Source organism: Lissotriton vulgaris, chromosome 1_1, assembly GCF_964263255.1.
Source record: "Lissotriton vulgaris chromosome 1_1, aLisVul1.2, whole genome shotgun sequence".
Lineage (NCBI taxonomy): Eukaryota > Metazoa > Chordata > Amphibia > Caudata > Salamandridae > Lissotriton > Lissotriton vulgaris.
Window position 1 is genome coordinate 1,952,315,512 of NC_141685.1, and position 27,259 is coordinate 1,952,342,770.

Here is a 27,259-nt window from a genome sequence, read left to right on the forward strand (position 1 = left end):
ATTCGGTAATAACGAATACCTACCCATACATTCCTATGGGCTTGGAGGCCCCTAGGAATGAATGTGAAGACATACTGTATTACCGATTCGGTATTACCGAATCAGTAATACTGGGAGGTATTTCAAGGGTGCCAGGGTGTCCAGAGGACACCCTGTTGCATGCACATGCACATGTGGCACACATGCATGCCCTAAGGGCATGGATGTGTGCCACATGGCACATAAAAATAAGCAAGAAAGTGTTTTTTTTAAGGAATTTGATAATTACCACCAACTTGAAATTGGTGGTAATTACCGATTCCTAAAGGCACAAAAGCACTTTTTTGAAGTGCTACCTACATTGCATTTAAGGAATTGGTATTACTGATTCCTTAAATGCAAGGCCATAAGGGATCGGTATTAAGGAATCGTTATTTACCGATTCCTTAATACCGAATCCTCCCTACATCTCAAATGCCTAAATACCAGTCTTTAACAGTGAAATTTAACGACTTTCACATTTACCGACCGGTATTTGGCCACCTACATATGGCCCTATATCTCTAAATTGGTTTGGGATTTTTCTTGTGTTGTGTTTAGACTTTTTTGTACTGTTTCAAGTGCTACATAAATATTTTATACAATGTCTCTAAATTAAGCCTGACTGCTCTGTGCCAACCTACCAATGGATTGAGCATAGGTTTATTTGGGGGTTGCTTGTGCCTCACCCTGAAAAGGATTGTAGTTGCTGCTTAAGTAGGGTTTCACCCCACTCAACCAGGAATTCAATTTCTCACAGTAACACCTACTTAAAGGAGGTGCAAACTAGTGGACATGTGTTAAGTGCTTAAAAAACACAATGCATTGCATGTGTTCTGCAGTGCACAACACACATTCAATGCATGGTATTCTTCAGAGATTCTGTGCATAGGAATTTGTACTGGGAGGGAATGTCTCCAGTACAAATCCTAAGCAAGACAGTGCACACTAATTTCGCCACCATTGTGCAGACGTTATGTGTCGTGCAATGTAGGCTTTTTGTGGTCCAGCTTAGGGAATGAGTACAGCAGCAGGCCAATCATAGTAAATATAGATTTGCGCTGTGATTTTCTTCTGGTTCAGAGCAGTGAATTTGGATGCTGCACTGTATGAAAAATAGGTAAATACAGTACTGGAACAAAAGATCGCAGGACTCTGAATAGCAAGAACTCCAAGAGGAAGAAAGCTGAAAACATACCCCCAGATGCATCAAAGAGATGTTTTGCGAGTCCTTAATAGCGAATTTTAAGGATTCGCTATTAAAGACTCGCAAAACGGGATGCATGTAGAAATCGCAATTTTTTTTGCGATTCCCACTGATTCCTTATTTGCGATTCGCTAATTGCTAATCTCAAATAAGAAATGGCTTTCCCATTCATTCCTATGGGCCTTTAGGCCCATAGGAATTAATGGGAAAGCCATTCCTTATTTGCGATTAGCAATTAGCGAATCGCAAATGTGCCGCATTTTCAAGGGTGCCAGGGTGTCCAAAGGACACCCTGTTTAACCCCTGAAATGGCAATGTTCACTGGTGTTGCGCACATACATGTCCCAAGGACATGTGTGTGTGTGATATACCACTTAGAAAAATGCACTAAAGTGCATATTTTACCACGATGTTTGACTTCGCGGTAAACAGCGACCCCAGATTGCGAATTCGCAATCTTGGAATGGTTCATGCATTGCATTTAAGGAATCGCAAATTGTGATTCCTTAACTGCAATCGCAATTTGAGAACTCGCAATTATTTGCGAATTCTTAAATTGCGAGTGCATGAACCCTTGATGCATCTCAAATGCCATTTTTGCGGGCGCAACGGCCGATTTTTGCGATTCGCACCGTTTGCGCTCGCAAAAATGCTTGATGTATCTACCTGATAGAGTCCTATTTGTGAAGTATTGAGTTTCTTACCTTGTTGAGTTCGTCTTCGATCTGACAAGCTTGAAGTCCTAACGCTGGAAACTCTTCTTCTTTAACCTTCTGAATTATGTCATAGACCAGATGGTAGTCCTCTGCAGTAATTCTTGAAAAGTTGATATGGTGAGGAATAATTTGGCTACTTATATTACCGACTTCTAAAAAACTTTCGATCTTCTGTGAGTTTCTATAAGACAGAACCAGACAAAGGAAGTTTAGAGTTGGTTACCCTCAAGCACTCGAGAATTGTAAAGCTAAAAAATTAAAACAAATAGGAAATGTAGATTCATACTGGGTAATGCAGTTCTCATTTATGATATTGGCTTTGAAGCCCAGCACAGCAAACACCACCAGTGTTGCTAGAACAGATGTAAAAAAATTGATGAATGACACCAGGACAGCATCGAAATGGCAGTTGTTGTCTCTTTTGTTGTAGCTTGAAAAGGCAATGACTCCACCAAATCCAAGGCCCAGGGCGAAGAACACCTGCGTGGCAGCTTCCCTCCAAACCTTGGGCTCCAGCATTATTTCAAGCTGTTGGAAATCAGAAATGATACATGTCGGTGATAACATGCAGAAGGATTCGCTGATGAATACATATTTGCAAAAAGATAACCAACTCTTTATTAATCTGAAAACACTTTTTGGAAAATTAAACATTAAAAGCAGGCAAGGTTAACCTCAAGAAAACAAATTCTGCCCCCAGTTCATTTATCTAAACCAGTAATATAAATGTTCATGATTAAATCTTATGAAATAAGTCCATCTTTCTGCTAAGCCTCTGGCATATTACATGTGAAATTGTTTTTGGGCTGCCTATCTAGAAAGGTAAAGTACATAATTAAGACTCTTGCTTGCAAAGACTACAATTTTGCAGTGTGAAGTAGAAAACTAATCTCTGTTTGAGTCGGGCAATGGTAAAAATAGTTGTAATTATGTTTACTTTAACATCAATTCCTATTTATGTGTCCTTTGTCAGGCATTTGATCTAATGTCTAAATCGTGTGCTGAAGTTTGATGAGATCTGGGTCTAATCTGGACTACTTTGTGTGATCTTGGGAATGTCACTTACTGTCTCTGTATCCCCCAAACCTGCAAAATTGGGAGTGCGTAGAATTTCGCTAAACGCTGCACATTATTGGGCACATAAGATCAGCATTGGCAAACCAAGAATGTTTGGCAGCCATGGTACTCCGTCTCCCTGTCCACGAAACTCTAAATCAAGCCCATAAATTGTTTTGTGTGTTATATAAACACTCACATTTAAAACAAAGTTGTTGGTACAGGACAAAAAAGATATAAAAGAGGAACCCTTCTCAAAATGTTCCACATGCTGTTTTCAGTAACCATATGAAAAGTTACAAGCAGAACAGAAACGATTTCTGTGTGAGCATAGTGCACCTTAAACACTTTATGCTGTCTTTGCCAAATAATATTGTTATTGGTATGTGCTTAGGAGGACATCTGGTTTGTTCGAATATATTCGCATACTCTCCAACTGAGTAGTGATATCGCTGAAAGCAGCCACGGTAGTATTAGATCAAATTTGGAGCTTGCACCCAAAATATTCTCTGGCTTTCTCCCCTCGGGCCATAGAAGTACCACCCAAAGTGAAAATAGAGGAAAGGATGTATCCAAAGGTGATGCCATTACTATAATTATTAATCTCTACATCAATCACTCCCTGACATAATTCTTTGGTCAGTGTTCTTTTAATCCATTTTACCATAGGCTTCGCACTGTTACAAGGTACACCCAAAGGCAGTATCATCCCAAGTGCCACATCGTTTGTACCATTGTGGACATTAGAACAAGTCCCATTAGACAAAAAGAAAAAATCTGGGTGTGCATAAATCGGTCTATCATAATCCACGGCAGAGTATCGGGAATTTCACCCAAAGGAACTGGGGTCCTATAAATTTACCAAGGGGAACGTGGTCTTATGCAAAACAATTCCTCAACAGTTTAGTACAAGGATGTATCAGTACTGTTAATAATTGGACAACAAGTAGGATAATAACTAGCTTCTATGGGAACTGTCAATTCCTTGCAATGCCAACCCACCAAAGTTATATTCTGTTTCTCCATATAAAAATTATCACAGTACGTACTATCATCGCAACCGGGATAACCCTCCCCCAATGGTTTTCTATAATAACGGCATGGCCCTGAGTATCCAAACCCGAACGCTCCTTTTACTTCTAAAAAATCAGGTGGCTGACTATACGTATAATTCACAAGTGATAAAGGGTGCGTGGTCCATAGACAAGTGACAGATTGAGTGGGGTAACAAGCTGTTCCTTCTCCAAAGAACCTCTTATGTGTCTCTAAGAATACCTTATTTGAGCTGCTCTTTTGTTTCTTGTTAGGGGAATATAAGGTTACCCTTACTATGTAAAGGTACACTTCGATCATTTTCCAAACCCATGATACACCACATAATATTATTAACAGCAAAATCACAAGGGCAACTCATGTCAACATTTGCTTATGGGTCCACACCATATTGTGCTGGGCAACAAGAAGCACTGGCTGCTCTTCATCAGCAACCATTCTACCAAAGGGATGCATAACAAATGATGAGAATGGGGGCAAAATGCAGGCGAAATACACAAGTTCCCATTGTCCGTCAGAGCCTCACTGGTAGAGGCTCCTATTGTCCATCAATACGTTGTCACTTATGAGCACACTCGGTGGAGCTTGCTCTGTCCTAAGCTCGTATCCCACGTCGATCTCAATGGTATACCTTCAAGGTATACTTTGGCTTTCCCTATCTAATGCCCAAACAACTAAACTATGGTAAACAAACGTGCTATGACAGTTGCAACTAATTTTGTTGGTACCACTACCCAGTACAACCTATCTTACACAGTCCATCCCTAATCTCTTTTCTCCCTGGATGCAAGTGCCATCAGCTGAGGGTGCAAATTGTACCTCGTGGCCCCAGGCACAGAATGATCAACAAATAAGGGCTCCTGGATAGCTCGTATTTCCAGAGGAAGTGCCGCATTCAGCACATCTTCATTCTCCTTATTCGTTTGAGTCCAAATTAGCTGGGCATCGCTGAACGGGACAAAGCGGGGTACCTGCTCAGTCTCGAAGTCCCGGATGCTGTCTTGCACCCACTGGTCATGGGGCTGGTGCAGAGGGACCCTGCGTCAATGAGTCACATGGATCCAGTTCTTACGACCAGCAACTTTCACTTAGGTATGCGTTGCCAAAAGGACTTGTTCCAGCCCTTCCACTACGGCTCCAAACTTTTCTTCCCTGAAAGTTTCTGATCAATACAAAATCTCCAGGCTGGATGCCATGGCCAGGGCCCACTGGCGTAGGAGGCAGGGAATCCCGGACCTGTTGGTGAATAGAACGTAAACTTTCCGTTAACTGGCCAGGATAATCAAGTAACATAGGATACTCAATATCAGAATACCGCCGAGGGCGCGGGACTCCCCAGACATTTGCCGGGCGTCTAAACACGACCTCATACAGCGACAATCCTGTTCTAGAATGTGCTGTTATTCTTGTTGACAAAAGAGCTAATGGTAAAGCATCTGGCCATTTTAACCCTGTTGTCTCCTGAATTTTTGTCAGTTTGAGCTTGAGAGTACCATTGTACTTCTCAACTAAACCTGCTCACTGCAGGTGATTGGCAGCATGACATTTTTGCTTTGTGTGCAGTCCTTCACAAATCAATAGGATCACTTTTGCATTAAAATTACTTCCGTTGTCACTCCAGATCACTCGCGGCATGCCGAAATTAGGAAAGTACTTCATCAGGAGCACCTTTGCAGTCGTAATGGCCATATTATCTTTAGTGGGGTAAGCCTCGGCCCATTTACTGAATGCACATAAAACCACCAAAACATACTTCAATTTATTGCATCTCTCCAACTCTACATAGTCCATTTGAAGGACTTCAAAGGGAAAAGTAGATGATGCAAAGTTACCAGGGGGTGTAGGCGTACCTTCAAGGCCGTTTCTAGGTGTTTTGCCGCCCTAGGCAAGAATTGAAAAATGCCGCCCCCTCCCTTTTACTACCATCAGTCTCTCCCCCGTCATCCAGGCTAGAAGAATTAATTGGCAGGTGAGGCTCGTGGGTGCCAAGGAACATCACTCTGGTTCTCTGCATGCTGATAAGCAGGTGACGCAGCCCAGATATAGTGTACCGAATTCACCCACAATAACTGGAATGCACTTTAATTTATTCAATGGCCAATCATTGAACTACAAATACGGTCCTATGATGTGGGTGCTTGTTCGTGCAGGGCACAGATGCGTGTTTGTTTTTAGGTGAATTTATTGTGACTTTTAAGCTGGGGACCAGGTCGGAGTCTGGCGGGAGGCTCAATCATCCTGTGATTCTGGGCAAATCACTTAATCTCCCTGTGTCTAGAAAATAACAAAAATGAATGTGTCCGTCTGTAATTCTGTAATGCAACTGGTGCTCCTGTAAAGTGCACTTGATACCTTCCGGTCGAATTTGCAGTATATAAACTGCAACAAAAAAAAATTACAAACACTTAACTCGGAATTTCTTGGAGGATGTGCAGCAAGCAGCATAACTAGAATGACAGGCAGTCACCTCCCACTGTTATCAAGTGGTGCTCTCTGCAGCACATGTTGTAACCCTGAAAACAACCCAAGTTTACTGTATGTGCTTTAGAAAGTCCCTCGCATAATCAGGAAGACATCAGTGCCCTGCGGGAACGCACGCCTTCATGACACCACCCCAGATCTTAGCTATGGGTTTAATATTTCTTGTTGTCATCTCACATAGTTCTGTTTGTATTTCACTTAAACCTGTTTCCTATACATAAATCTCTCCTGCGCAGTCAGTATGCACAATGCCATAGTTTACTGGGCCGCGCCAAAGACTGTAAACAGATAAAAAAGCCTATTTTTCTGATGTGTAACACATTACATTTCTAGTGTGCACTAACGTCTCGCAATCTTCCACTTCTGCATGTTTCTTCTTCTGACAATGTTTCCCGTTGTAGCATCAGGTAAAGTAGCCTGTTGGTCGATGTAAAACGTGTTTTGCTCCCGAATTTGAAGGAAATGCTTCTGTCGCTGTGACCTGTGAAATCTATAGAACTCCCAGCTGCGACAGGTGGACTACATGCTCCGAAAGAAAGGGCTTATCTTGGAATACGAAACCTCGCCACCTGCAAGCGCTGTACAAAATGTTCTTAAATCATGACAAAACTTGCCATTGTACACAACAAAACAGCAACAAGTATATACACATAAGCATACTACTCGGAAAATCAGTAAGTATATCTAAATTGGACTTCCAATAGTCATCAAACCTCGCGTCTTTTCTCGCTAATGAGCACATGACTTTTAGTACAGTTCTTATTCTCTGCATATAAAAGAGAAAAATTCATTTGTTGCCTAGAGCTAAAAAAGTTTTGTCCTTTAGATACATTTGTTTTCAACGGTTCGAAAGGCATCTGGGTTTGTTTATATCATAAACACCTTATTGACAGACACTGTGCAAAAAAACACAACAACTCTATCAAATAAAAAACGGCACACAAACAACCGTGCAGCGTTTTGGTGCCTGCACCCTGTGTCTCCTCTTTTCAAGTTGTTGTCAACTACGTTTTGTTTTTCAGAAGCGCTTTCTCTACCGAGCACAGGTTACATGCGTGGTTGGTTACAAATGAACCAGCCTTGTGAAATGTTGGATAGGGTCAGCACAAACTCATGTTTTTTGCCGCCCTTCCCATTTTGCCGCCCTAGGCGGCTGCCTTGTCCTGCCTAATGGTGGAAACAGCCCTACGTACCTTTCACAGGATTATGCATCATGCATACCATACAGTACTTCACTAAGTGGACAGAAGTCTTAGAGATGTTATCATTCTGCCAAACAGGGTCTTACAATTTGCAAATGCCTTTAGCACTAATATGAGCTGGACCGTGGGCCATAGTAACCACAGGTAGAACATATGCATCTGCCAACATCCATCTCTGTTTCCCTGATTTATCCATCGAACATCCTTCGTCATTCAATTGTGCTGTACTTTCCTGCCACACTGCTAATTCTTCTATTGTGGCTTCAATTTGTATCTCCTTTACACTTTCAAGATTGTCTTCAAACATAAAAACTTCAGGAACACACCTAGCTGGACCTGCTACAAACATTATTTTCATCTTTGTTCTGGCTGTCTCCTTAGCTGTCTGATCTGCATGCATCATCAGTGACCTTCCGGTGGGCGCTACACTTCACTATTGCCAATTTCTTAGGGAGCGTCAAAGCAGCAAAAAGCCTCAATATGAGGTGCAAATGTTAGATTTTTGTGCCATGAGAAGTAAGTAACCCTCTCTGAGCCCAGAGTCACCCAAAATTATGCGCAACCCCAAAGGCATACTGGCTGTCAGTATAGATATTGACAACCAGTTCCTCACTCAATTCACAAGCTCGAATAAGGGCAGCAAGCTCAGTGGCTTGAACCTACTGATTAGGGACCTGTGATGTCTCTACTGCTGTACGCAGTGTGGTAATAGCATAAGCCGCAGTTGTAGTGCCGTCTGGTAATTTGAAACAAGAGCCATCAACATATAGTTCCGCTTGTGGGCCAGATAAGGGCACGTCAGTCAAGTTTACCTGTCCTTTCGTCTCTTCTTTCCTCCAGAAGATACAATCATGTTTGCCAAATTCATCACTCTCGGAAGGGAGGGGTAAGTAAAATGGCTGGATTCAGGATAGCACATCTTTTAATGGTGATGTGTGTAGCGAACATTGTCAATTCATAACCAGTAAAACATGCACTGGTGAGGTGCTGTGTCTTTGTCTTATTCAAGAGTTGATCCACAGCATGGGGTACCATAACTTTGAGGTCAGTATCAAGCATGTGTCCAGCCAATTGTCTGATTGAAGTGGCCACTGCTGTGACCGCTCTTAGACAACTCAGGAGGGCTCTTGCAACAGGATCGAGCACTGCAAAGAAATAAGCACACAGCTGTTGCTTATCCCCAAATGTTTGTGTTAGAACAGAAAGGGCACAAACACAAACGGTTTGCCATAATTAGGGGTGCCAAGTACTGGAGCCAAATACAGCGTAGTTTGCAATTGCTCCGAAAACTGCTGACAGTCAGACGTCCAAGGCAAAAGCTCATGCACTTCTTTTGTTGTTAATGCAAGCAAAGGTTTAATTAGTAAGTATCCACTGCCGACAGTAGGAAGTTATACCTATAAAAGCGCGCACATCTTTCTGTGTCTGTGGAAAGGGCATTTTAACAATGGTGTTGATACGCACAGGGTCAACCTCCTACCCTCCTTCGACAGTAGGTGACCTAATAGGTGACCTCCTGTCGACAATACTGATATTTAGAAAGAGAAACTTTCTGACCATGCTGAGTTAAATTTAACAGCAGTTAAACTGTACTGTTTTTACAACCTTATTCTGTGTCAGAAGCGATAAGTAAGTCGTCAACATACTGCACCAATACATTACCTGAGAGAAGCGACAAGGAATCCAACTGACCTTTCAATGCCTGGTTATAAATACTTGGACTCTCAGTATAGCCCTGAGGAGCTCAACAAAACCTAAAGCTCCTCCCAGCTATGGTGAACCCAAACAGATATCTATTATATGGAAGAATAGGAATACTAAAGAATGCATTTTTCAAATCAATAACAGAAAAGAATTTAGCAGTAAAAGGAATCATTATCTGAAGCGTAGTGAGATCAGGAACCACTGGAAACTGGGGAACCACTATTTCATTGACTGCACACAAATCAATCACAAAATGGTAAACCTCTTCATGATCATCAGAGGAATCTGAGGGTGTCCGTTTAACAATCAGAAGAATGGGACTATTACAAATATTGTCCCTTCAACTACTCCTTTGCATATCAAATCCTGAATGATTTGTAGAAGGGCTCGTTCTCCCGCCTGAGGTATCTAATACCTTATACTTTTGGAAGAGGTGTGGAGCAGCGGCCAGGGTGACTGACTCCGAACCACGGGGTTCACGGTTTGATCCCTGGCACCGGCGGCAGGTCAGCCCAGCACCATGTGACTCTGGTCAATACCTCGCTTAATCTTCCCGAGGCCCCCCAGCGCCTGGAAACCACTTCAGAGGCAGCTGTGCGCTTTACAAATTCAAAGTTATTATTATTATTATTATACCAAGGAATACAAGGCAAAATAGCATTATCTTTCTCCGGATCGAAAACTGTGGCATATGCAGCAGCCCCACATCTGTATCACTGTCGCCCACAGAGTGAATGGTATGTCAGCAAATTCAGCGGGAAGAGGGAGTGACAGGCACTGTTTAGTACCTACACTTGGACCAATCGTCATGTAAACACCTGCCGAGGAATAATGCATAGTAGCATACAATTTCTTCAACAAATCCAAACCCATCAAAATGTTCACAAAAATTGGACATAAACAAAAATGGGGAATCCACAATCAAAGGACCAACAGTCAGTGCAAGGTGCGAAATGGGGCTTACAACCAGTACACCTGAAAAACCTACTGAAATATTATTATGGCCAGACAGAGCCGCCCCAGGGACCAAAGATCAAGAAACAGAACTCTTTGTTGCACCTGTATCCACTAAAAATTCCTTAGTTGAGCCATGCAAATCTGTGCTGACATAAGGGCCACGCTGATCTACAGGTTTCAAAACTGGTCCCTCACTCTGCCCGTGGCCATCCTAGCTGTAAGACATCTCTGTGACCTCATCTGTATCATAATCATCATGATAATTCTGTACATCACGAGGGTCATCAAAGTAATTGTTATCAGAACGACCATGAGAGACTGCAGCAGCCTGACCCCTATCGGTCCCTCGACCTCGTCCCTCGAACCTCTCTCTCTAGGGACGTAACATTCTGCAAAAGAACTGGACACTCGCTACGCTAATGGCCCTACTCCTTACAATATACATTGAGAAGCAAGTTCCAACTGGGGTGAGTTTGTGAGTTTAACAGTTGAAATGGTGCAAAAGACAATAGGAATTATGAGGTCTGGGTCAGCTTGAACCCTTACCCCCATTCTGTCTATTCTCTTTTAATCCTGGTAATTGCATCTCTGGTAACACTTCTCCTAAATACATCTAGGCCTTAGTTGTGTCTTTAGCTAAGAAGGAGTGGACAGTTCCACGCTCTCCAATGATCACTCCCATACTGGAGTGATTACTTAAAGCTCAATTAACTCAATACTTAGAGAGTAATAACATCCTGGATCCAGTTGAAATAGGATTCACGGCAAAGAATAGCACCGAAACTACATTACTTGCAGTGACTGACAGCATTAGGTCATAAGTAGATCAAGGGAAACCAGCTGTAGTAATACTATTAGACCTATCAGCAGCCTTCGTTACTGTGTCTCACCATCATTACTTTGAAGGCTGCATGAAATTCCACATTCAGCCACCCTGCACTGGCTCTATTATTTCCTAAGTAATAGATTGCAATCAGTATAGCTTCCACCTTTTAGATGTAGCCCTAAAGATGTGCAATGTTGAGTTCCTCAAGGCTCTTTTGGGGCTACACACGCTGGTTAGCATTGTGAAAAAAGAGGATGTGAGATTAACATGTATGCTGATGACACTTAACTGATTATCTCTATTGATGAGTGTGACAAAATAAAGGATTACCTAGTTCAGTGTCTTTCTGAGGTAGCAGAGTGGTTGCATGTCCACTGTCTTAAAACTAAATGCAGATAAATCAGAGATTTTTTTGGGGGGATGTGCCAAAAAAGTCTGCAATGAATGCTCAGACGGGAGTCCCGTGCTCTCCAAACCACTAAGGTCAGGCTATCCTGGCTTATGACGGCTGATAGCCAGAAACCGGTCCTAGGATGCTTGATTCCGTTCCAGGAAAGACATGGCTTGACAGTTCGGGCAGGACTGTTCCCATGAGGCACAGGGTCAAGGCAGATTTGCATATGGCCATGTCTGAGCTGGGGTGGTGTGGAGTGCAAAAAAACGATGGATTTAGGCCCAGATCTCTGTACTGGGGTGAATGTATGACACTGTTCTGCATTCTGTCCATCAACTGTTGTTTTTGCATTTGTCACCCCGAGTGGGACGGGTATGCTCAGACGTGAGTCCCGTGCTCGCCACACCACTGAGGTCAAGCTATCCTGGCTGATGACGGCTGATAGCCAGAAACCGGTCCTAGGATGCTTGATTCCGGTCCAGGGAAGACATGGCTTGGCAGTTCAGGCTGGACTGTTCCCATGAGGCACAGGGTCAAGGCTGATTTGCATATGGCCATGTCTGAACTGGGGTGGTGTGGAGTGCAAAAAAAAGATGGATTTAGGCCCAGATCTCGGTACTGGTGTGAATGTATGACATTGTTCTGCATTCTGTCCATCAAATGTTGTTTTTACATTTGACAATCTATCGAAGGCAGTTCTTGCAATACTACTGCTTCTCCTGTGTTCTGACAATGTCTGGAATGAGCTCAAATCTGTTTAATTCAAAAAGTTCCTCACCCTCAAGGTCTGAAATTACCAAACTTATAAAACCAAAGACAGATTCAGACAACTCTTTCTTGCTGAGTTTAAGATTTTTTAGTTAATCATCTGCCATTTCAGCTTTGTATAATATGTATCCACATGCCTTTTTAAATCACTCTATGTTGGGGATACCATAAGAAGCTCGAGCATTAGAGCAGTAAGCACTTCAGAGTTACTCAGAATGGAAATCCTACATTTCCTACAGCAATACAATGTATTGATATCCATCATAGTAAAGCAGAAGTGTTGTGGTTTATAGTTTTGCACCAATTCCCAAACATCCTGCAAGATATATACTGGAACTGAAATGACAACTGTTGAACTTTATTGTGAATTGTCTCATTCTTTTGCACGCGCTCATTATTATTAATTTAGCTTTTTTATGTTTTTTGTTTTTGCATCATGCAAATCTGCCAGTGGTATAGAATTTATGTATGTATTTAAATTGTGTATTACATAATTAATCTGTGTACTCTTTGTGTTGATAATTGCAGTGTGTATAAATTCAAGCAGTTGTATTATGGTGTAGAACCTCTTCTATAGCCATCTGCATTCACAATGAAAATGAGTAACGTCTAATCAGTTTAAACTATTCATGTGCAATTATACAGTTTGTCACTTAGACCCTTTCATTAAATGGGTGGCGATAGTGAAATGTTGCAGTGCTTATCAATTCATTCAAAGGAGTACAAACAATATGATGCAGTATATCAAGGCTTGAATGTCACTTATCTCTTGCAACCAGTCAGCCGTTGGATATCTTGACTTACCAGCCGAATAACAAATAGTAAGTGGCGAGCGTCAATCTCTTTTTCTTTTTATGAAAATTGCATTTCTTTCTTTACACAGAGTTTAAAATCATTGGATATGTAAAGTCAAACACTTAATCAAAACAGGGTTTAGTAGAATACAACATTCCCATCCACAAACATCAAAGCAAATAATGTTTCATGTAAAGCTGTCATGCATTTGTCTATTCTTAGCATGGTGTAACACCTCCTATTTATCACTTCACTTCCCCGATCTATAATGCTTGCATGGCATGTACAATATCAGAGACTTTTTGTTCCAGCTATCATATAGTAGGACAGGCTATTTTGCTGAAAGAGACTGTAATCAGATTAGTACATCACTCGGACAAATCGTTGACAAATATCCTCTGAAACCGGGGAGTTGTCAGTTCCATATTGTAATTGTAAATTGTATTTATATAGCATTTACTACCCCTGACAAGGCCTGAACTGCTTTCTGGCGAGTAGCACACTAATCCCGGACCCAAGATTGGAGGTTAGAAGTTAGTAGATTAGTATATATTTATTTCTTTGTCCATTAGCTATGTTAGGTATATGGTCTTGATTTCTTGAGAGTTTATTAGAGTTTAGAGTAGGGACTGAATGACAGGAATGGTTTCGAAAGTTGTATTTGTGAGTAGTGGTCATGTGTGTCTGTTAGTCGGTGACATGGCTTAAAAAAAGGAGAGGAAAGTTTGAGAAGGATGTTTTGGGGCTCATAGTAGTAAGAAAGGCTTGGGATTAGTCGGAGAGAGTAAGAATGGGACTAAGGTTGAAAGTACTACTTTTATTCAATATCAAAAGATTGAAATTAACTTATCCTTACACATATGCACATGACACATATTGCCTGAAAAAAAACCTCTATATAAAATGTGCATAGAAGCAGTAATATTTACATGGTCTGGTGTGCACATTTATCTGTTGGTGAAGTAAGCAAATTCTTTCAATGGCATTTCTTGAAGTTTTAGTGCAGGCATAAACCCTTCTATGCATCAGCAATTATGACATTGTCTGGTATAGATATGTATCCCGTGTTGTAATGTACATTTTTTCTCTTTATGTGAACATACCTGCTTATAACAGGAAGCATATTTTAATGTACAATGACGTGTGTATAACAACTTCATCGCTATTTTGTGAGAAGCGTAGTTTGTCACATTTGATTATACTGTTGTGGTACACTGTTGTGTTGGGAGTATAGTTATATTGTGGGGAAGAGCCACTCTTGTCTAACTTTCTGAAGCTAAGATGTTTGTCAGCGGATCTTATGTGTGTTAGTAGTGAATGCCATAGTTTGGCTGCTTGAACAGAGAAAGATGTCCCACCCATGGTTATCTTGTATGTAGCAATGATGAGGCAGGGAGCGATCCTTGAGCATAGGTTTCTTTTTTGTATGTATTTGTTGATTTTCTTCCTGATGATGAGGTTCTTTTCACATGTATCGCTTTGTGTGTGATACAAAGCAGCTTGAATTTGGATCTTCTGGCAACTGGTAACCAGTGTAGGGCCCTCAAGGCAGGGGAGGTGTGCGCTTGTGACTTTACATGTTGGAGTAGTCAAACTGCAGCGTTCTGAATTCCCTGTAATTTTCTCGTAGTTTTCAAAGGTGAGCCATGATGCAGACCATTAGTGTAGTCTAGTTTTGATAGGACAAGAGATATAGTAGCTTGAACCTGTTGAGGAAATCCTAGGTTTCTGAAGATGTGTTGCAGTGTTTCTTCACTACCTTGTTAACTTGTGCATTCATTAATAGCTTGGTATCTTCGGTAATTCCAAGGTCTCATACTTCCTTAAATATTTTTGTTGGTGGCCCTAGATCATCAGGCCAGATAAAGAGAGGGTCATATATTTTCTAGTCACCACACATTAATATTTAGGTTTTGGAGGCATTCAATTTGAGTTGACTCCACAGTTTTGAAGAAATTGCAGATGTATACGGTTCCAATGTCCTTTGGGTGTTCAGTTTCAGAAATATCTGTGTGTCATCAGATTAATTACAGCAGGTAAAGTCAAAACCATTGATAAGATTTAGTAATGGTTTCATATTAATGTTGTAAAGCATAAATGAGATAATTGGGTCTCAAGGGACTACTGCTTTAATGGTGTAATTGTTTAGAAGAGAAAGGAGGAATATGTATAATATTTGGTCTATTGCGTAGTTATGATGTGATCCAAGCGCAAACCTTGCCCTTTAGTTTAGCTTGCTTAAGTCTTTGGATTGGTGTGCCATGATCCACTGTGTCAAAAGTTGCTGAAAGGTCCAAGAGAAGTAGGGCAGCAACCCTGTTCTGGTGTAGCCTGTTTTTAAGGTCATTCCAGATAGAGATACAGGCATATTTGGCCCATCTTCCTGGAGAGAATCCAGTCTGGAAGTCAGAAAGTATGGAGGTTACTTCAATGAATTGTGACATCTGGGCGAACGCTGGCCTTTCTATAAGTTTGCCAAGGAATGGTCCATTTACTGTGGGTCTGTAGTTGTTGGGATTTTGATTGTCCAGAGTAGGTTTTTTAATAATGGGCATATGTATATCTTTTATACTTCATCTGGGAAAAATTCGGCTATTAAGGAATAGTTGATTAAAGTTCGGATAGGGAAGGCCGCAAAAGTTGATAATAGAATCTTTATTAGACCATGGAATGTTGAGCGCTCTATTGAAGACAATGGAGTAGCTCCAGATTTCTAATGACTGGTTGAAGCAAGGAGCAACAACATTCCAATGTTTGCCTTTCACAGCTGTTGCTGTGAACAAAGGCCTCATGGAGCCCGAGGGGATTTCAACCCCTTCGGGCTTGGTGAGGCCTTTGTTTTACAAATTAGAACATTATGCTCTCTAGGGGCAGAATGTATTAATAGTTTTATAGCCCTCCACAGCTGGTATATACATCGGTCATTAAAGGCCCACTCCCTTGTTAAAGGCCCAAGCCGATGCTGGAGTGGGCCATTTATGGTCGGTATAGCCCGCTGCGGCGGTGTATGGGGCTATATTAGAATGCCAGCTGGATTGATCACTTTGACAACATCCCAAAAAATCATTTAGTGATAGTTCTTTGAAAGAGTGTAGCGGCTTTACTTGGCTTTCCCTGGAGTTTTTTGTAGGAAATGGGTTGGGGCTGTTCATTTTTTGTTGCTCAAATAAGAATCCAACATGTTTGCTTTAGTTTTGAATCGGCCTGGGTGGAATTTTTATTCTGCGTGTGAAATTGGAGAATTTTAGCAACTCTGCGGTACTCTTCTAATGTGTGGTGGAAGTTTTTCCCATTCGTGTAATTCAATGACAATGGGAACAACATTAGGCTTCAGAATGTAAGGTGATGAGCGCGTCCCCTTAGGCTATTTCGAGTCGGTAGGAGGACTTCCGCTGTGATTTTACAAATGCAGGCGGTGGTTGCTTCCTGAATACATTTTCTACGCGAGAAGCAGCAAAATCAACTCAGAAATAACGTGGTGCCATTCGCGCTGATTTTTTATTGTTGAACGTGCTAAAATTGGAGGGCAAGCAGCGCTTGACTTTTTCTGCACCTTTGTGGAATTCCTCAGAACCTAGTGGAGTTTTTATTTAACTCTGCATGATTCCGAGGAGTGTATTTCTACTAGTTCCACCCAGGCCTCCCTATGTAATGATTTACCAGAGTGTTACAAAATTCTAGAGAAATGGGGTATGTAGCTTCTGGGCATTTTGGCTTATGAAATTCTGTATTTTATAAAATTCTTTATAAGCACACTTTACTTTGTGGATTTGGTTGAAATATTATGGTATTTATATCTTTTTGATTGTATACTTGTATATTCTGTTGTGTCTGTTTTGGCACATCTTGTTTTGAGGATTGCTTGTTTTGAGCTAGTTGCGTTGAAGTGTAGAAATTAGTTTTCTTATAGTTTTTTATTTGAATTCATCCAATGAGCATGTTTTCTTTTGTTAAGCGTATATGTTTTCAGAAGAATTAGGTGGCCAAAATCTCTCAAAAGTCATAGAGTGTTTGTACAGAATTGACTGCGATCAGTTCCGTGTTTGTGGTAAGTCGTTTTTCTAGTTCCTCTAAATGTAGCTTGTTCCAAGGTAGATCTGAAGTTGAAGGCAAGATGATTTTATTTGGGTGATATTTGGTGCCTTGTGCTGGACAGCAACGAGCTGGTGGTCTGACGACGTGACTCGAGTATTTGTTTGGAACGTTACTACGTCTGGGTTGGTGAAGGTGATATCTAATGTGTGTCCAGTAATGTGTGGGGGATTGGGAATGAGTTGCTGTAGGTTGTGTGTGCCTAAGCCAGTGAGTTTGAGTTTAGTGTAAAATGTATATTGTAAAAAAGCAATGAGTCTGTGAATGCCTGATTGCTAGGCGATGGTCTGTAGAGGAGAAAGTAACATGAAAAGGTTGGTGTAGGGTTGGATCCATCAAGGAGGGTCTCACAAGCGTACGGAAACATCCTTAGCTTTGTTGAGATTTGTTGTCTTTTTAACTATGACCGATAAGCCTTCTTTGCCAATGCTAATAGTGTTTGTGAAGTACTTTTAGATAGCAGTTCTTCATAATATTATAATAACATAGATAAAAGTTGTAAAAGGGAATGCATGGATGCATCTGCAGCCATTCATCATTGGTGCCTGATGAATACTGAATCCACTGATAACTGAGTGTCATACCCTAGGGGTGAACATGTGCTGAATGCCATCCCTTGCAACTTTTAAAATTAGTCCTCTCACTAGAAAGCATATCAGCTCTAAATATGGGAAGAGGGAACTAAAATACATGATCTGGAAACAGAAAATAGTATCTAACTGAGCCCCTTACTCAGCTATGTTTCCTTCCTAGATTAATAGAACATGCTATAGGTGTTTGTGAAGTACTTTTAGATAGAAATTATTTATAATATTATGAGAGCAAAGATAAAAGTTGAAAAAAGCAATGTGTGGATAACATTTGCATTGATTAATCATTGATGCTTGGTGAACACTTAATGCACTGATAATTAGGTGTCATACCTTAGGGGTGAACATGTGCCGAATGCCATCAACTGCACCATTTAAAAGAAGTCCTCTCACTAGAAAGCATATCAGCACTACATATGGGAAGAGTGAACTGAAATACATGATCTGGTAAAAAATAGAGATAAAAGGAATTAAGACAATGTTTATGCCCATTATTTTCCTAAAAAACAGTAACTTCAAACAGGACAACAATGTTGTTCACCAGAATGTTTAATTATTTTCAAAACAGCATGAGCAAGGCATCTAACAAAATTCATAGACAATATAAGCCTAACAATGAAAGAATAGTACAAAATGTGTGGCACATTGGCACTTGGGCTGATTGCTTTGAGTTCACCTGAAATCTGGGAGTTTGACAACGGATGTACAATGAAATATTCAATTTCCTTACTGATTTTTCATAATTTCCTCCTTTTGCCACTGTAACATACTGTTTGCTCTGGTTTCAACTAAACCAATTTGATACCTACATTTAAGAAACAGAAAGATAATTGTGAATTCGTTTATGATAGAACAGGACGTTGGGACCCATGACAACAGACATGTGTTGTACTCCCTTTTGGAACGTGTAGATGAATTAGACTACAAAATGACAAATATCTCCACTTGTCCAACAGATCAAACACTCTCAATAAACACACTACCAATAACTATAAAATGATGTACCTGCCACTTCCGACTCTCTGAACATAACCTTTCATCTGATCAGCAGACCTGAACCTATTAGAACATACATTAAGACAATTATAGACCTCATCAGCACTTCTAGTTCAATACCATTTTAGACTTTGACTTCAAACCTCCAGGCAATTCCCCAAGCGTGACATTGAAAGAAGCATTGTTGGACCTTCATGACACTATGAATGTCAAACAACCTACTAAACCAACCCAGATCAAAATCAACATTGTGAAACTAGTCTTCAAACTATACAGTATTTCAAATGGCACTAGAGTGTTTAGATGATGGTGCTATAATAGTCATCGTCCACCTGACACAAACCACTCACCAGTCAATGAGCCTCCCCTCTACACCATAGTCATTTCACAGACTTGCAATTTAAATTCTCAAGCAAGAACACAGCACCCTCAGAAAGGCAGCCAAGACTACAGGTTCACTATAGCAACAAAAATAAAGACTCAATTGTTGTGTTGGTCAGGGTCACAAGGTTATTTTACTTGTAGGAATGCTTGTGAAAAATGCTGCAATATGTGATTGGGTTTTAACAATAGTTGATTATGGTATAATTATCCATGTGCCAAAGATGTTGCTTTTTAAAGTGGATTGGCCAGCTATAATGGAAAGGGGCGACCACTCGGTCCCCCCGCACGTATGGCAGAGTACCACGATCCCCCCGGGAAGCCATCTTGGGCGGGAAGCGTGTCTCGGCTGGTATGCCCGAAGCGGCGTAGCCGGGGCGCGCTTTTTCCCGCCCTAGAGTGGGCTGGCCTAGACACTGACGCGGCTGGCCACGCCCTCGGGGCAGGCAGGGGCGGGTTTACGCCCGCCCTGAAGACGGATAAAAGGGGACGCAAGACCAGAAGGCATCCTCTTGTTCCTGTGCTCTGAAGCTGCACATCCTCGCTGCACGTGAGCTCGAGACGGAACGAAGAGCCAATTTTGAGCGTTGTAATCTTTCTTTTGTCATACAGATACTCTGTCGGAGAAATGCCCAAGAAAGGCGGAAAGAGAATGACGACTGAACAGATGCTGCGGGTCCTCATGAAGGAGATGACCGAGCTGAAAAAGCGGGTGGCGGAGAGAGAGGGGGAAGGGGGGCCGGAACGGCCTTCGGCTGGAGCAGCCCCAGGAGGGAGAGCCAAGAGGCCAAGGAGGGGACCAGCTGGGGGAGACGTCCCGGTTCCCCGTACCCCGCTCGAAGCGCCAACCCCAGTACCCGTGGAGGGGAATCCGATTCCCGTGGTGGTCACCCCGGTGTCCAAGAAGATATGCCGCCCGAGCTGGCAGCACAACTTGCAGCGTGGTTGAGCGAAAGTAGTGAGGGCGCCACGGCTGTCGACGCGCAGGCGCTGATGAAGCAATTGCGCGAGAAACGGGATGCAGCCAAGGTGTCCGCGCCGGCTGCAGTAGTTGACAAGCCACAAGGGACGATTACGACCGCAGAGGCAGCGTCCGGTGCAGGTAAGCGGCCATTGCCGATTGCGAGGGATGAGTCAGCACCCTCTCATAGAGAAAGGTTGGGTCAACATGTGCCTTTGGCAATTAAAGAGAAGATTTGGGCGGGGGAATATGTGAACATCTCCTCGTTGCTTGTTGATCATTATGAGGTGGAGCATGTTAAGGGCCAGAAAGACCTCATGCATCCGAGTGTTTGGCGCGCAAAAATGGCCGCCTTTAAAGTGAATGAGAATATTGGCAATTGGGGCAAAGCATGGGGGATTTTTACGTCGATCTTGGGGGAACGTAGGCCCGAGTTGCTTTCCGAGTTGCCGACCTATCAGTCGCGAATCATGGGGTACTCGACGTCACACCAGGGTAACCATTGGTTCTGCTACGATAATCTTTTTAGAAAGGCCAAAGAGCATAATAAAAGCTTAACCTGGGATTGTTACGATTCTTTGACATGGGATAAAATGAAGGAGACAGGTATGTTGAAAATGCCATTGGTAGGGAGTAATGTTGGCGAATCCTCCCGCCAATATGCGGGGACGCCCTTTCGATCAGGTACGGGTACCGACGATTACTCGAGACCTGCCAGCAATACAGGGAAAAGGGGGTTCTGCTGGAATTTCAACAGAGGTAAATGTACTAGGCCCCAGGGATCGTGTAAATTTAAACATGAATGTAGTGGGTGCGGGTCGTCCCATCCTGAGTCCACGTGCAGAGCCAAAACGGGTGATAACGGGGGTAGAGGAGGCGCCAAACAGGTCTAACATAGTCCGAGGGGCGCCTTTACCTACCCCGATTGATACCTTGGCGATGATTCCCTGGCTCAGTGAATACCCGGATCGTACTTCTGCTGGGGTGCTGCGGAACGGGTTTTCGTATGGTTTCCGCATCCCAGTAGGGGACTTTCAGGGTGTGGAGAAGTGTAAAAATCAACTTTCGGTCCTGCAGCATACGACCGTGGTACAAGATAAGATCCGGAAAGAGGTTACTCGAGGTCGGGTTGCCGGCCCGTTTAGTGTACCCCCGGTGCAGGGTTTTGTTTGTTCTCCTTTAGGGGTGGTCCCCAAGAAGGACCCGGGTGAGTTCCGACTGATTCATAATTTATCAGCTCCACGTGGTCTTTCTGTAAACGATGCAATAGACCCAGAAGTGTGTTCGGTGCGGTACGCATCCTTCGATGAGGCCGTAGCCATTTTGAATCGCCTGGGGCCCGGGGCGCTGATGGCGAAGTCAGATATCGAGTCAGCGTTCCGATTGCTCCCGGTACACCCAGACGACCAGCGTCTCCTAGGTTTCATGTTTCAGGGTCATTATTACATGGATAGGTGTATGCCGATGGGGTGCTCTATATCTTGTGCCTATTTCGAGAAATTCAGTAGTTTTCTACAATGGGTCTTCACAAAGAGGACGGGTTTCCAACATGTAATGCATTACCTTGATGATTTTCTGTTCCTTGGGGCAGCCGGGGATCTCGAATGTGGCCAGGCCTTGGCCGAATTTTGTGTGTTAATGAAGCAGTTTGGTGTGCCATTGGCACCAGGTAAGACGGTGGGTCCTGCGACTTGCCTCGAGTTTCTGGGGATCGAGTTAGACTCCAGTGAGGGTTGTTTTCGTTTACCAGCTGACAAAGTGGGGAAGTTCAGGGCAGCCCTGCAAATGTGTATAAATGGATCTAAAGTTACGCTGCATCAATTACAGCAGTTGGTGGGACAGTTGAATTTTGCCCTGAGGGTTATACCGATGGCCCGCCCCTTTTCCCGTTCAATTGCCCAAGCTATGGTCGGCCTAAAGGAGGGTCATCATCGCACGAGACTATCGGCTGAGGTCCGCCAGGACATGCGCATTTGGTTAGCATTTCTGGCGGATTTTAATGGTCGAGTCGTCTGGAACAAACCGGCCGTGTCCTCTGAGGAGCTGGGGCTATGGACAGATTCGGCAGGTAGCATAGGTTTTGGTGCCATCTTCGGCACAAAATGGTCGGCACAAAGATGGCCGGCATGGTGGCATGACAATGGACTGACAAGTAATATTGCTTTCCTGGAACTTTTCCCCATTTTGGTGGCCCTGAGAACCTGGCCCGAAGGGTTCAAAGATCACTCTGTGGTATTTTGGTCTGACAATATGACCGTGGTCGAGTGCATCAATAGCCAGGCAGCACGATGTAAACTGATTTTAAGACTGCTCAAAGAAATTGTTTTACTGTGTATGCAACTGAATGTGCTATTCAGAGCAAAACATGTCCCGGGGGTAATGAATCGGGCGGCTGATGCACTGTCTCGTTTTCATATGCAGGCTTTCTCGGGTTTCCTTCCCACAGCGGACCCAGAGCCGGCACCCTTTCCCGAAGCTCTCTGGTCTCTCGGTGCCCCGAACTTCGTCACCTCGTGGGAGAGAGCCTAGCACCAAGGACAAGGAAGGCATATGAAGGGGCGTTTCGGTCCTATTTAGCCTTTTTGGGGACTGATAGAGAGGGGCTTTGGGGCCACGAGGAATGGGTAGTGAATTTTCTGATGTCCTTACGTAGGGCTGGGAAATCGGTGGCTACGGCCCAGAGGCATCGTGCTGCCATTTCCTTTGTTGCCAGGGCTCATGGTATCCAGGACCCGACAGCGTCTTTCGTTGTACAGAAAGCGCTGCGTGGGTGGCAACGCCTTGAGGGTCGCAGAGTAGATGAGAGGTGCCCGATAGGATTGGATAGGTTGGCCCAGTTGTTGGCCACACTCCCTGCCACATGTTCATCTCAGTTTGAGACGGTGTTGTTCCGAGCCGCTTTTACGCTGGCATTTCATGGAGCGATGCGGGTAAGCGAACTGGTGGCAAGGAACAAACAGGATGTGACAGGGGGTTTGTGCCAGGAACACGTTCAGATCAGAGGAGAGACAATGACTGTCTCCTTTGTCAGGTCCAAGACCGATCAAGATGGGATGGGTGACTGCATAATCATACGCAGGATTCCCGGGTCCTCCATGTGTCCGGTAAAGTGTTTAGAAGACTACCTAGCACGAAGGATGGCATCATGGGGGGGGACCTTGTTGAGACACGCGGACGCCACCCCACTGACGAAATTTCAGTTTCAGCGGGTGCTTGCGATGTCAATTGCCGCTGCGGGCTTGAACCCGGGCGAGTTTGGGACCCATTCCTTTCGGATAGGGGCTGCTACGGAAGCTACAGCTAGGGGTCTTAATGTTGAACAAGTGAAACGAGTGGGGCGTTGGTCCTCCAATTGTTATAAGAGGTATGTGCGGTTGCACATGTTGTGAAGCTGTAATGATGTACTCACGCTTCCTGTTTTTGTTTGGTTTTCAGTTGCGCACGCCTACGAGGCGGGGCGGACTATGCAGTCGACCCAACACCGGGCCAGCGGTCAGACATCACCGGCTGTGAAAAAGGAGGTGTGGGTCGTGGGCCACTCATACGTGAGGCGTGCCGCGGACGTATTCAAAGCAGGTGACATGATTCACGTAGCTGGGGAATACGGGTACAGTGTGTCCTTCTACGGAAGAGGCGGTCTCTGTATTGACCAGTTTCAAGCATTTTTCGAGGGTTTGTTAGGGCGGACGAGGTCACCGCCGTCTATAGTCATAGTACATCTAGGGGGCAATGATTTGGTCACCACCGGTAGACGACTTCTCCTGGAGGTTATGCTTTCCACTGTAAGTTGGTTGGCGAGGAGAGTTCCGGGGTGCACAATTGCGTGGTCCCATATGATCCCACGAAAGGTGTGGCGAGGGGCTATTTCTGTTCCTGCTTTGAATCACTCTGTGAGAAAGCTGAATAACAAAGTGAGTAGGTTGTTCCGTTCCAGGACATTGCATTCTATTTCGCATGGCTGTATTAATGATGACAGTATGTATTTGGGGGATGGTGTGCATTTGTCTCGGGTGGGGAATGAGTTACTCATAGGAGACTTCTTAGCATGGTTAAAAACGTTAAAACATGACCTTTAGGTAGGAGCTTTGTGGGGGGTCCGGATAGCCGGTCAACTATCCGGCCTGTGGCGGTAAGGTCATGATCGGTGAGCACTAATTGGAAGATCCCTATGAGTGGGCGTCACCCAACACGGATGGGAGCGCTCGGGAGAGGTGGCCATTGGCCCCTCAACGGGGAGGCGGTCCCTTCTAAGGATGGGTCGCCGAAAGATAAGGAAAGGCGGTCAAGGCCCCTTCCTGTGTAGGAGGGGTTACAGCCCCCTCCTGGGGAATTTCCCGGGGCCAGTGACGTCTGCGACGGCAGATGTGGTAAGTTGTGCGGGGTTTGGGGGGGGGTCTACGCTACCTTCTAGATACCTCACACGAGTCCTCGAACGACCTTTAAGTGGCGTCGAGTTTTATTGGTGCCCCCGTCAAGTCAAAGGGAAATTGGTAGTTGCACTCGAGGTACGCCTCAGTGCTGTCGCCCCTCACAAGTGGGGGGGGTATTTCTGGTTAGGGATCTTGACACCGGTTACGACCTTGCCGTTGGCCCTTAAACGTTAGGATGTACAATTTCATAATTTCAAGTAAATGTTTGTAGGATGTTAGTTCGGCTAGGAGAACCTCTGTATTAGAGAATCTGTTAAGGTTAGCCAAACATCGCAATGTGGTAATGAAATTGTACATTAATATGAAACTGTTGATTTAATGTTTTAATTTTGTTTTAATAAATACGGCCGGGAGGGTCACTCCCTCCCTCTTCCAAAAAACTTCAAGAACTGTTTCCTGTTTCCCTCCTTTGGGGATTGTGTTGAGAGGGGGTGGCGGGTATCTCAGCCATATGGAAAGGGGCGACCACTCGGTCCCCCCGCACGTATGGCAGAGTACCACGATCCCCCCGGGAAGCCATCTTGGGCGGGAAGCGTGTCTCGGCTGGTATGCCCGAAGCGGCGTAGCCGGGGCGCGCTTTTTCCCGCCCTAGAGTGGGCTGGCCTAGACACTGACGCGGCTGGCCACGCCCTCGGGGCAGGCAGGGGCGGGTTTACGCCCGCCCTGAAGACGGATAAAAGGGGACGCAAGACCAGAAGGCATCCTCTTGTTCCTGTGCTCTGAAGCTGCACATCCTCGCTGCACGTGAGCTCGAGACGGAACGAAGAGCCAATTTTGACCCACCCACCAGCCCCTGAAGACAGCCAGTTGTTTTGAATAAAAGTTGATGGATAATTCTAATTTCGTTTACAGGTTGTGGTATTATCGTGTTGATTTTGAGTGTGTAATAAAGAATGGTATATTTCATTTAAGTTTTGTGATTAAAGAAATTCGGCTTTAGTGTTCATTTATAAGCATGCTTTTAATACGGTCGTAGTAGCCAATGTACTTTTAGTTCAGTAGGTTAGTTAGCATTGTCGTATTTATTTTGGTCGGGCGGTAAGGTCATGATCGGTGAGCACTAATTGGAAGATCCCTATGAGTGGGCGTCACCCAACACGGATGGGAGCGCTCGGGAGAGGTGGCCATTGGCCCCTCAACGGGGAGGCGGTCCCTTCTAAGGATGGGTCGCCGAAAGATAAGGAAAGGCGGTCAAGGCCCCTTCCTGTGTAGGAGGGGTTACAGCCCCCTCCTGGGGAATTTCCCGGGGCCAGTGACGTCTGCGACGGCAGATGTGGTAAGTTGTGCGGGGTTTGGGGGGGGGTCTACGCTACCTTCTAGATACCTCACACGAGTCCTCGAACGACCTTTAAGTGCCGTCGAGTTTTATTGGTGCCCCCGTCAAGTCAAAGGGAAATTGGTAGTTGCACTCGAGGTACGCCTCAGTGCTGTCGCCCCTCACAAGTGGGGGGGGTATTTCTGGTTAGGGATCTTGACACCGGTTACGACCTTGCCGTTGGCCCTTAAACGTTAGGATGTACAATTTCATAATTTCAAGTAAATGTTTGTAGGATGTTAGTTCGGCTAGGAGAACCTCTGTATTAGAGAATCTGTTAAGGTTAGCCAAACATCGCAATGTGGTAATGAAATTGTACATTAATATGAAACTGTTGATTTAATGTTTTAATTTTGTTTTAATAAATACGGCCGGGAGGGTCACTCCCTCCCTCTTCCAAAAAACTTCAAGAACTGTTTCCTGTTTCCCTCCTTTGGGGATTGTGTTGAGAGGGGGTGGCGGGTATCTCAGCCATATAGTAATGTAAAGAAAAATGTACAAATGGTATGTGAGCATACCTTGGGGATTCTCGATTTAGTTTGTGTCCAAAACATTGTGCATTTCTAAGAGACGCTCTTCCCATAGTGATTTAAATTGTAAATATGTGTTATTGTGTAATAGTGATATAAAATGTGAAAATAAAACAAAGTACTGTCTCATTTATGATATCTCTGTTCATTTTCCACAATAAAATACTAATTTCTATAATGCTGACCTGAAACCCAGAGTTGTCCTATGTATATCATAGAATGCTACTGATGCACGTACACCACTAAAATTGTTTTCTGCAAAGTCCTGATGTTCCTATTGTTGGAGATATAGCTGCAATAGAGCTTGTTCAAATGCCTAAAATGAAAATATCTGTACTATGTTCTTCTTAAATGTCCGTTTGAAAAAATGTTATACATTTTTCACAATCTGAACCACTCTTGAGAACTCCAAAAGGTTGGCATGCAACTTATCTTGTTGTGAATTTCATGTCTCTGCTTGCCTTTTTTATGCTTCTCAAAGCTTTAATTAATTAGTAAATAAACAAGTGAATACTTGTATTTATTATTCATTACATACACGGTACATTAGATGAACATAAAATGGAGGGTAACCCTAACAGGACCTTCCACTTGACTTAAGTTGGTGTGGTGGCTCCTCCAGGATCTACTACAATAAATAATTAAAAGATTGGTACCAAAGTCAATGAGCTAAAAGAGATTTTTGAATTTTAAAATTCTATCTTTACTAATTTATATTATGAAAACATTTTCTACTACAGGTTGATTGCAGAATTACCTTATGCCAAAACGTGTTTTGCAACTTGTT

The 27,259-nt window shown here is 43.6% G+C and overlaps 1 protein-coding gene across 1 annotated transcript in view; it reads right to left on the minus strand.

Moving 5' to 3' along the window:
* Positions 1–27,259, minus strand: part of SLC6A15 (solute carrier family 6 member 15) — a 314,347-nt gene that overhangs the window by 87,921 nt on the left and 199,167 nt on the right. Inside the window, exons 6-8 of the mRNA XM_086919649.1 lie at positions 18,193–18,303; positions 2,228–2,469; positions 1,930–2,122 (exon numbers count right to left, since the gene is read on the minus strand). Of these exons, the coding sequence (XP_086775775.1) occupies positions 1,930–2,122; positions 2,228–2,469; positions 18,193–18,303 (546 nt within the window). The remainder of the gene's footprint in view (positions 1–1,929; positions 2,123–2,227; positions 2,470–18,192; positions 18,304–27,259) is intronic.